Source organism: Hyalella azteca, unplaced genomic scaffold (assembly GCF_000764305.2).
Source record: "Hyalella azteca isolate HAZT.00-mixed unplaced genomic scaffold, Hazt_2.0.2 contig8963, whole genome shotgun sequence".
NCBI classification, from domain to species: domain Eukaryota; kingdom Metazoa; phylum Arthropoda; class Malacostraca; order Amphipoda; family Hyalellidae; genus Hyalella; species Hyalella azteca.
In genome coordinates, this window is record NW_025939044.1 from 18,003 (window position 1) to 30,437 (window position 12,435).

The following is a 12,435-nucleotide window of genomic DNA, read 5'->3' on the forward strand; positions in this document are numbered from 1 at the left end:
TTATAGATCGAAGAGTGAATTGTAGATTTGTTTTAGATTTTAGAGTGCATTGGTAACTTGCCGTATATATATGAACATGCAGCATGGTCACTGATACTGTGACAATTAAATATGTTAAATTGACTGCCGCAAAATTGTATATAGTTGACTTGTATTGAGCATTTAAAACTGTGCACTGTAAAAACGTAGATAACTGTAGAGTTTGTAACTATATAAAGTGTGTAACTGTAGAGTTTAACTGTGACGTGTGTGAATGTATATAAAGTACATGCATTATATGCGTACAATTTATGAACAGAGAGTGCATTTGAAATTTAATTCAAATGCACTCTCTGGTCATAAATTGTACGCATATAATCAAGAAATTTCTGTCATCTTATAATAATAAAGTACATGCGTGTGCATGTGTCACTGTAAAGTAAAATTAACTGTGACTGTAAAGCATAATGCAACTGTAAAGTGTGTGTATAACTGTATGTATAACTTTGACGTGCATGACCGTAAAGTTTGTAGCTGTATAGAATATAACTTTGACGTGTGTGACTGTAAAGTTTGTAACTGCAGAGGATAACTTTGACGTGTGTGACTGTAAAGTTTGTAACTGTAGAAAATAACTTTGACGTGTGTAACTGTAAAGCTTATAACTGTAGAATATAACTTTAAAGTCTGTGACTGTAAAGTTTGTAACTGTAAAGTATAATTGACATATAATAAACTTCGCTGAGAAGCAATTCAAATTCCGAACGCGTTTCGGTTGGTCACTCAGACGGAGCAGAGACGCGGCATCAGCTGCTGCCATTACTATCTCTGTTATAATTATGTGCTGTTAATTATAAATATTATTATTATTATTATTGTTATTATTATTAATCATTAAATATAAATATTAATATTATTATATTATTATTATTATTACGCGAAGACATCATCGTGACGTGTGCTCCAAGAGTAATTTTCAAATTCCTGAAAAATTACAAATTCAAAACGTCTATGAAAGGTAAAAATTTTAAAAATTTTTACACAAATTTTACAAATGATTATTAGAATATTAAATATTATTAACAAATTTAAAGCTCCTTAAAATTCCTGAATAGATTCAACACACATAACACCTTCCAAAATGGATTCAACATCACAGATAAAGCTGCAGAAAAACATTTAACGTAAATTGCTTTAATGAATTGGCAACGTTTGTAAAACTTCCAATATTTATTAAAATAATAGAAGGTGTACTTGGAAAAACTTTCTATTTATAATTAAAAAAATGTATAGTTTTAATCTGATAAAAATATTCTGAAGCAAAACGCAATTTAAGATGATCGGTGCATGAAAAACTTTAAAATTTATAAGGCTCAAACAAATGTATCTTAAATCAGTTTGTTGTTGGTCATTACGGAGTGAAATGTTATAATGTTATAGGAGCATCAACCGTCATGAGTTTAAAATATATAACAGTCTAGTGTTGCTAAATTATTGTGCACATCAGGCACTCATTACAATCATGCAGTTAGTGGGGACATGCAACGCTATTAAATATATATTCTTTATATTTTGGATTTGTAATAAATGCAGATCTTTATTGTGGATTTTCAGCGCTAAATTCTCTCATTTAATGGCGAGATTCTCAGCACTAAATGGAGACAATAATGTAAACATCTGGCAATATATAAATGCATTCATTCAATGTGGACATCTAGCGCTATAAATGCTCATTTAATGTGGACATCCACCACTATAAACAATTCAAAAAATGCCCGACAAAAATATCTCATACATGTGGAAGAATTGTCCATTATATGCATACAGTTTTATTCAAAAAATTAAAAATTTTATATAAATATACTAACTTATTTATAAATTCATTGCAAAATACAGTCAATATATGGAGACGACCTGCGCTAAATGAACTCATTTAATTAATGCATCCAGCGCTAGATAGATACACTTAATGTTTACATCCAGCGATAAATGCTCGTATTTAATTAACACTAACTTATCGCTAAGACTTTTTTTTAATCCCAGCTACGGACATGATTGCAGAATATACGAATAAAAAACTCATCCCCAATTCTAGATAGGAAAAATTTCCACTGACGGAGTTCTTTAAAAGTTGAAAGCGAGGGTAGGAGTGATTATTAAGAGAGGGATACGCTTTAAAGGAGTCCCTGAGATTGGGAGGCAGAGGGAGCCGGGGGCGGTCCCTCATAATCAAGGGCCAGCATAATGGTCTCCTTAGGGCCACCCTCGCCACTCCGTGCCCCGCCTCACATGGCCGCGCCACAGAGTGCCACCATCACCACACACACGTCGGTAGCAGCAGGGTTCGGTGAATATTTACGTGTAATTATCGATAGGAAATTCTCCTTTACAATAGTTTTGAGTGGATTGTACATTTAATAAGCGTGATGCTTAGGCGTAATTTTGGAATCCAGAGGTCTCGATTGACGATCGTTCGGAGATGGTGAGGAGTCAGTGGTGTTTGATTAGAGATGGAAGGAGTCAGTCGTTTTTGATTAGGGACTGGGAAGAGTCAATATTATTTGATTAGGGACAGGGAAGAGTCGGTGGTGTTTGATTAAGGGCGAATTGGAGTCATTGGTGTTTGATTACAGACGGGAGAAGTCAGTGGTGTTTGATTATGGATGGAGGAGGAGTCAGTGGTGTTTGATTAGGACGGGGAGGAGACAGTGGTGTTTGATTATGGATGGGGGAGGAATCAGTAGTGTTTGATTAGAGATGGGAGGAGTCAGTGGTGTTTGATTAGAGATTGGGCTGGAGTCAGTCGTGTTTGATTAGGGACAGGGAAGAGTCGGTGGAGTTTGATTAGGGGCGAAGTGGAGTCATTAACGTTTGAGTAGGGATGGAGGATGAGTCAGTGGTGTTTGATTATAGACGGGGAGGAGTCAGTGGTGTTTGATTATAGACGGGGAGGAGTCAGTGGCGTGTGATTAGGGATGGGGAGGAGTCAGTGGCGTGTGATTAGGGATGGGGAGGAGTCAGTGGTGTGAGAAGTAGCTCCTGGGAGGGACAGCTAGCGTAACAATACCCCTCCTGTTACAGCTCAGGCAGTGCCCAAGTTATTTTCGTAGAGTGAACATCCAAGGAGAGATCGTGAGCCGAAGCTAGAGTGTCACACTTCACGCAGTGTCGATTCACACTCGCGCGTTTGTTTGTGTTAAATACATCTACAAATCTTTTTGCAAATAGACAAATTTCATCTCAAAAGTGGCCAGCACTTTCCTTGCGATTGAGAAGTCAAACAAATAGAAAACACACACATAGTGCCCAGTGCTTTTGTTCGTTGAAATTTAGCGAACTGATTGCGCCGAATTGTTCTATCAAGGACGCCCCAAAGCAGTATACTTTAATTGCCTCTAGCTTTACAATATCACCTATATTTGTTTAAAATTGTGCCAATTAGGGGAAACTGCGGCAAACTTCCCATTTTTATTTGCTCACTTACAACAATACCTTTGCTTATCAACATTCAAATTAGAATTAACTATAATAGACACCTTAATACCTTTATACAAACATGGGTGCGTTGAAACATCGCTTTGTTCTCAATATTTCGAAAGCAAATGAGTGAAAATATCATGTATTTGTTCATTTATAACTCATCATCAACGCACTATTATTTGATAACCACTGCACCATACATGCACGCACTGAATGTGGATGGTATGCGCAATAGTGATGTGTAGTCTGAATTGAATAAAATGTCGCCGACAGTCATTCTTAAATCATTCGTCCATCATTCTCAGTTTAATTAATGTCCGAAACTGTCAATAATGAGTGTTTTGATCCCAAGTAATTTATTGTGAAACTCGAGTGTCTTTTGTGTTGTACAACTTTTATTTGAAAAATCTAAATAAATCAACAACAATCAAGAAACTTCACTATAAAGACATCATCTACCAAAGACTCGGAACAGATCTGATGTACGATTGAATGTACCCATTAATTGTTGTGCACAGTGATTATAGCATAGTAATTAATCATATCACATAGCAGCTCTGAGAAACATAAATGTTGTGATTAGTTAAATCAGTGTTAAAATAGATTGATTCGTTCCTGTGCAAGTGAGTTAAATAAAAGTTTTAATATTTATATCGGCTGATCAAGAAAATTTTACTACGTGAGCGATCGATCAGTGTTAATTTATTAATTTAGCACTAAATGATTTTTATTATTGATGTGGCGTAAATGATTCATTTAATTTTAGAGTTGAATGTTAAAGTGTATGAAGTTGGCACTTGAAACTAAGCCTGAAAATATAGAAAAAGAATCCTATTGCAAAATATATTTCAGTGAACCGAGACGGCAGCACAAGACTTAGATTATTTTACGCTATGGAAATTTCGGTTTTGATTTGATGAGCCAAACGTTGGGTAAACTGTTACCTTAAAAGTGAATGTTGTAAGGTGGACATCTAATTTTGTAACTCAAATTCATTGGCATTAGAAAGCCTCTTCTACAAAAGATTGGAATCTTTAAAATCTGGGATTGGCAAGTAACGCTCGTATTTCAAGTTTCAAATGAAAAATATTGAGATAATTTTTCCACCTTACTTGGAAAACATCTTTATAATCTTCACCAGCGCAGCTTCAGCCCGTGTTTGACACTGAAAATTGTTCCCTGATTGTGTGAAGAGATTGAGCCCAGCCAGAAGGCGGGATAGATGCGTTATAGTGCCGAGTGTTCACTATGAGTTGTGCCCAGGTGATGTACCAACCGTATGCTGGTAGCCCCTACACGGCCCCCCCAACCCCACACACAACCCCAACGTCCAGTAATGGGGCTGATCCACACACACAACCCCACCAACCCCCTGCCCCAACCCAGGTGCAGCAGCAGCAGGCGTCTTTGCCGGACGTTTCTGCGCCGAACAACGCCGTTTCAACGCCGATATCTGCGGCCGCTGCCACCACCAACTCCAACACCCCGACGCCGACGCAGGCGCTGCAGCAGCACGCCAGTGACACCCCTAGAGAGGCAGCACAGGGACGATGTTCGTCCAGGGCGGCGCCCTACAGAGCCACCAGCAATGGTTCTGCTACAGGAGATGCCGACCAACCTCCTGAGAAGGTAACTTACACAATATATTTAATTTCCATTAGCAGTACTATCAAAATTTACCTAAGTGCACGTAGTGGCCCAAGTACGCGTAGTAGTTAGTACACGTACGTAGTGGTCCAAGTACACAGCGGTCCAAGCTATATATAGTGCACTTTGAGTCCAAGTACACATACCAGCGGTTATTACGCGTAGCAGCTTGAGTACACGTAGCAGCCTAATTAAGTACACGTAGCAGCCTAATTAAGTACACGTAGCAGCCTAATTAAGTACACGTAGCAGCCTAATTAAGTACACGTAGCAGCCTAAGTTCACTTCTTCTCACACATAAACTAACGCTGATTTTCCAGAAGAGATATATTTATTGGTCTCATTGAAGCATACGTTTAGTTGTGCGTCGTAGCCTGAAGAGCATTAATTTAAGTTTGTAGAGAAAATATTTTCGAGCGATTTGTTTATTATTGACATCACAAGCATCAGCATGCTCTTTAATATATCAGCTGATATCTTGAAATACTTTATCATCCTTCATATCTGGGGTGCATTCGATGTAAATTTGAAAAAAAACATACCTGAGACTTATAAAAAATGATTTTGTAGAGAAAGTATGGACAAAAGTGATAAATAAGTAAAAATCTATAGTAATAAACAAACTATAAATAAAAATATAAAGAATGTGTTTTCGTACCGCGTTTTAGACTGAAGCTTCGGAGCCTTTAATTGTGTAAAGAATATAAATTAACAAATTAATGACTTTTGTTGATCCGCATCAACAATGCAGGATATGTATTTAAAAGCAAAACATGCATGACGCAAATAAATAATATCATGGTACAAATAATAAAAGTATCCTGATACAAATCATAAGAAAATCTATATAACCACTAACTAATCGGCACAGAAGATGAACACAAAATAAATAAATCAAATTCTAACACGAACCTCCGCTGTGCATCAGAAACATTGAATAAGTGCAGGGCAAGTCTCAACGAGGTCACGTCAGAGGTGACTAAATTAATTAAATCAGAGGTGACTAAATTATAAATTACATACATCTTTACTTTTAGAAAACCATATATGCACCCCATGTGTTCCCGATCCTTAATTCATGCATCGGGGTTGGCTATGTTATAAACTACCGCTTTACATTTATTTTTGTCAACGACTCATATTGAACCTTGGAATAAACTATTCCGCGCCTGATATGGGTATTGACTTATATTAACCATCAGAAATATCGATCACGTTGTATATTTAAGCACCAGTGCTGTTTATATCAGATCATTTTATATACAAGTACCAGTGCTGTGTAAATCAGGTCATTGTATATTTGGTTTACCAGTTCTATATTCATTAGTCTATTTTAGATTTGGCTGTTTGACTTAATTTAATCAAAGTTAAGTATATTGAATGTGGCAATTCAGAACCCAGAATCTGTAAGGTATCAAGCTCGACGAAAACTTTTCGTTTTATAATAATTAAAATTCCTTGATAAAAGAAACGTTAATGTGAGAGAAATGATTGTTGCTTTGTCCAAATTGCAATACGACACTTTTCTCATATTCATCCATTTTAACATGTATATTGATTCAAATTAATCTTACCGAGTATATGTGTATTATTGTCGTTGAGTTCTGAAACTTGTATGTATATATATTGGCAAAATAAACGTAATTAGCGTTGTGTAGATAATGAGATCTTGTAGAACACTCCTTTAATAAGTGTAAAGCATTAATTAGCGTAAGTAGACTATGAGACTCTTGTAGAACACTCCTATATATAATAAGTGTAAAGCATTAATTAGCGTTGTGTAGATTATGAGACTCTGCAGAACACTTCTAATGAGTGTAAAGCATTAAGTAGCGTTTTATAGATAATGAGAATCTTGTATAACACTTCTAATATGTGTAAAATATTGTTTTATATCTGCCATGTTAATTAATCGAAATAAAGTTTTTAAGCATTGTTAATGGGGTAAATCGCTCGGTCAATTGAAAAATATATCGCCAACTATTGAGCAAAAAGCTTTAACATTTATTATATTATGCGGTTATAATGCCTATTTGAAACAAATTTTTATTTATTATCGCATTGAGACAAATTATTATTTATTATCGCACTGAAACAATACATTATATGTTATCGCATTGAGACAAAGTATTATTTATTATCGCATTGTTAAGGCATAAAAAATACACTCAAATGTGTTTAGTTTCTTTAATTTTTAGTTGAAAAAGAACAGAAGGAAACGAGCGAATCTGTTTTCAGTTCGGAGTTGTTACTCAGACCTGAGCAGCTGATCTGAGCAGCTGATGTGAGCAGCTGATCTGAGCAGCAGATCTGAGCAGCTGAAATGAGCAGCTGATCTGAGCAGCTGAACTGAGCAGCTGATCTGAGCAGCTGATCTGAGCAGCTGATCTGAGCAGCTGATCTGAGCAGCTGATCTGAGCAGCTGATCTGAGCAGCTGATCTGAGCAGCTGATCTGAGCAGCTGATCTGAGCAGCTGATCTGAGCAGCTGATCTGAGCAGCTGATCTGAGCAGCTGATCTGAGCAGCTGATCTGAGCAGCTGATCTGAGCAGCTGATCTGAGCAGCTGATCTGAGCAGCTGATCTGAGCAGCTGATCTGAGCAGCTGATCTGAGCAGCTGATCTGAGCAGCTGATCTGAGCAGCTGATCTGAGCAGCTGATCTGAGCAGCTGATCTGAGCAGCTGATCTGAGCAGCTGATCTGAGCAGCTGATCTGAGCAGCTGATCTGAGCAGCTGATCTGAGCAGCTGATCTGAGCAGCTGATCTGAGCAGCTGATCTGAGCAGCTGATCTGAGCAGCTGATCTGAGCAGCTGATCTGAGCAGCTGATCTGAGCAGCTGATCTGAGCAGCTGATCTGAGCAGCTGATCTGAGCAGCTGATCTGAGCAGCTGATCTGAGCAGCTGATCTGAGCAGCTGATCTGAGCAGCTGATCTGAGCAGCTGATCTGAGCAGCTGATCTGAGCAGCTGATCTGAGCAGCTGATCTGAGCAGCTGATCTGAGCAGCTGATCTGAGCAGCTGATCTGAGCAGCTGATCTGAGCAGCTGATCTGAGCAGCTGATCTGAGCAGCTGATCTGAGCAGCTGAAATGAGCAGCTGATCTGAGCAGCTGAACTGAGCAGCTGATCTGAGCAGCTGAACTGAGCAGCTGATCTGAGCAGCTGATCTGAGCAGCTGATCTGAGCAGCTGATGTGAGCAGCTGATCTGAGCAGCAGATCTGAGCAGCTGAAATGAGCAGCTGATCTGAGCAGCTGATAAATCTACGTAATTTACTCTCCACATTTAAGTGTCTGTCAATATATTAATTTAGAAATATTGTGATGGAAAAGCCACATTCTTGAGCAAAAATTATAAAAATTATATTAATCATCGATGTGCGCAATTTTTTGTCTAGTTTATCAGTCTCTTGCATATGTAAAGTATTTAAATAAATAAATGAATCCCAATTCGCCCGTTTCCGTATTTCCGAAACGATTCCTTCAGCTTGTAGATATCGCTGAAGTAATGATGGCGTGGTTATAATTACACACTTTTAGGTTCTCAATTTAAAGCGTTCACTCACTAAAATTGTTTGATCATATTGTCAAAATAGTGACGCACTTCTGCTCGTAGCACTGATACGCCTCGTTATACCAGGGCTAACTGGGTCGCAATGACCCAGAAATGACAAAAAGTGCATGGCTACTTGGAGTTTTCGCCATGGGCAAATTTATTTAGGCTAATAATATTGTTGATTAGCATATTGTAGTATAATATAATGTAATATTATATATTATTAATTGATATAATGTAATATAAATTGATGTAATGTAATATAATATAATATAAATGGATATAATGTAATAAAATATAATATAAATTAATATAGTGCAATATAATGTAAAATAAATTAATGTAATGTAATACAATAAATGCGGTCATCGGATTCTCGCTGACAATCAAAGGATTCGATTTCGTTCGTCAAGTTCGCAACATTTTACCGCATTCGATTTTTACCGCAACTGAAAATCAAGGCAGGATCATCAGCGGCCATAAATCACGATTTGTACAGTGATGAACATCGCCGTGTCATCGGTGGCCACCTATAAACCTGCCATAATCACGCCACGTGAGTCAGTCGCTGTCAAACATGTGCGTCTGAGCTTCCTGTCTCACGGCTGACACTAGTGACTCATAACGCTGACATATGCCTGGCAGACCTGTTACCTTCCCTGCACTGCTGACACTCATGTGTCAGTTGTGTCAGCGCTGTGTCAGTTGTGTCAGCGCTGTGTCAGTTGTGTCAGCGCTGTGTCAGTTGTGTCAGCGCTGTGTCAGTTGTGTCAGCTATACAGCACAACGCTTCGTGGCACATATAACGCAGACTTACAAGACGTTTATTTAAGTGTCGCTTCGACATAAAAACAATTATTAATTTTTTTAGAATGATTAATCCACTTGAAAGGCAATGTTTTACAGTATTTTTAAATGTCATTCCCATTAAAAGATGCTATACTTTTACGTGTTATTCCCATTAATAGATGCTTCACTTCTACATGTAATTTGCATTAATAGATGCTTCACTTCTACATGTAATTTGCATTTATAGATGCTTTAATTTTACGTGTAATTCCAATTAATAGACGCTTGACTTTTGCATGTAATTCCAATTGATAGATACTTCACTTCTACACGTAATTCCCATTAATAGATGCTCTATGAAATTAGTAAATTTCGTAAAAAAACACTCCATGGAACAGCAGGAAACTTCTCAGCAAGGGCTGAAATCGCTAATCATTCCAGTCCACAGTTTAAATGAGATTGTAGGTAATGACTGTAGATTTGGTGTATGCAGTGCAGGCTGGTGTATGCAGTGCAGGCTGGTGTATGCAGTGCAGGCTGGTGTATGCAGTGCAGGCTGGTGTATGCAGTGCAGGCTGATGTATGCAGTGCAGGCTGATGTATGCAGTGCAGGCTGGTGTATGCAGTGCAGGCTGGTATGTGCAGTGCAGGCTGGTGTAGTATGTACAGTGATCTTACAACATGTGAGCTTAGCATGTCTCATGCACTCTCATCATTTCATTCTCGCATTCTAGCCCGTTTTCTTAATTCCATTATTGGTCCTTCTAATCTCTCCTAATATCGAAAGTATGCAAGAAACTTCAAACTAATATATGAGTAATACTCACATAATTTATTCTTTCATAAATTCTTTTCAGACAAATGGATTGCATGCTTCTCCATTTTTCCACCTACTGCATCATTTTCAGACTTCAGACAATCATGAAATGCCTAGCACCATATGCATATAATATCGAACCCGGTGGAAGTCTTGTAGCTACTTTAAACTATCATCAGTCATGAAAAGATCCGGTCAAATGACACGATTTTCGATCTAAGTAATAATGTCACTTAATGTGAAATTTTAGATCTGATTTAGATCTAAGTAATAATGTCACTTAATTAGAATAAGTAATAATGTGGAGTTTTCTTTGCTATTAAGTTTTTAGATTTTAGATCTTCTCTGAAAAAGGCACGAAAAGTACAAGAATCGGCGACAGGCAACATCAGGCCTACGCTTCAGCGCCGACATCACTATGATATGTTATATATAAATTTTTGTGATATCTGAAAAGCCACAATAATTGTACGTAATTTATTAGGATACACAGTAATTCAACGTCATTCGTACTGTGTTGACGATTCCGCCAGCCTGCAGTATCCTGCAGTGGTGTAGTGGTGTATTCATCAACATCTACCAGGCCGAAAGGTTGAAATAATAATAATTATAATAACAACGCTAATTAAAGGTTGAAATAAAGTTGAAATAATGTTGATTTAACGCCGAAATAAGGTTGATTTGGAGTTGAAATAATGTGGATTTAACGCTGAAATAACGTTAATTTAAAGTTGAAATAATGTTGATTTAACGCTGAAATAACGTTGATTTAAAGTTGAAATAAAGTTGATTTTACATAAAAAATAACGTTTATACAAAGTTGAAATAACGTTGAGTTACCGTTGAAATAACATTGAAATTATGTTGATTTAACGTTAAAATAACGTTGATTTTACCTTTAAATAACGTGAATTTAACGTTGAAATAACATGGATTTAACGTTAAAAAACGTTGATTTAACGTTGAAGTAACGTTGATTTAACGTTGAAGTAACGTTGATTCAACGCTGTTCCAACAACCTCAGCTCGTAATCAACTTTGTTTAACGTCATTCGCCTTTGTGTACACCCAAAGAAATAAGTGATACCTTTTCCCATGAGTGGGTCATCGTGACTCAGTCTGGCCCAGGCAAAAAGTCGTATTAATGCTACGTCCGCTCTCTGCTCATAATGTGCGTGTGAAAAGTGCGTCACTTTCTGGACCTGTCTCTTATACACATCTAGATGTGTATAAGAGACAGNAGTATGATTATATTTTTTCATTGCTAAAGACACGATATAATATGTTTTATTTATCATTGTCAAAAGCAGGTATTGTTATCAGTAATATTTGATCTTTATCATTGCTAAAAACACGCTATCTTATGTTTTATTTATCATTGCCAAAATCATGATATTGTTATCGTTTATATAACTAGTGGCACGAGGTTACATGTTTTCCTTGTCATCGCCATAAGCACGATATCTTATTTTGTCTGTAGGTTAGTATACTATTAGCCATTCAGTTCAGAACATGTACTATTTGTCAATCAGTTCCTGACATGCACTATTTGCCAATAACTTCGTGACATGTACCTACTATTTGCCAATCAGTTTGGGACATGTACTATTTGCCGAAAACTTCGTGACTTGTACTATTTGCCAATCACTTTGGGATATACATTATTTGCCAATCAGTTTGGGACATGTACTATTTGCCAATCAGTTCGTGACATGTACTATTGTCCAATCAGTTCAAGACACGTACTATTTGCCAATCCTTCTATAGTCCATGAATGCGGCATGCCCCGCCAATCACAACATACCCTGCCAATAATAGCATACCCCGCCAATCATAGTATGTTCCGCCAATCAAGATATGCCTCGTCATTCACTACGTACCTTGTCAATCATGGCCTACTCTCCAATCACCACAGGCTCTACCAATCAGCACAGGCTCTACCAATCACCACAGGCCCTGCCAATCACCACAGGCTCTACCAATCAGCACATGCGCTGCCAATCACCACAGGCTCTACCAATCAGCACATGCGCTGCCAATCACCACAGGCTCTACCAATCAGCACATGCGCTGNGCGATTGTCTCGTCGTCGGGGCGCGATTGTCTCGTCGTCGGGGCGCGATTGTCTCGTCGTCGGGGCGCGATTGTCTCGTCGTCGGGGCGCGATTG

General features: G+C 37.8%; 1 protein-coding gene across 1 annotated transcript in view; it reads left to right on the top strand.

Annotated features, from left to right (window-relative positions):
• Nucleotides 1–4,184: 4,184 nt before the first annotated feature.
• Nucleotides 4,185–12,435, top strand: part of LOC108665364 (siderophore biosynthesis regulatory protein URBS1) — a gene marked incomplete in the record, with an annotated part of 57,756 nt that continues 49,505 nt past the window's right edge. The window contains 1 exon segment of the mRNA XM_018152111.2: nt 4,185–5,088. Within this exon segment, the coding sequence (XP_018007600.1) occupies nt 4,708–5,088 (381 nt within the window).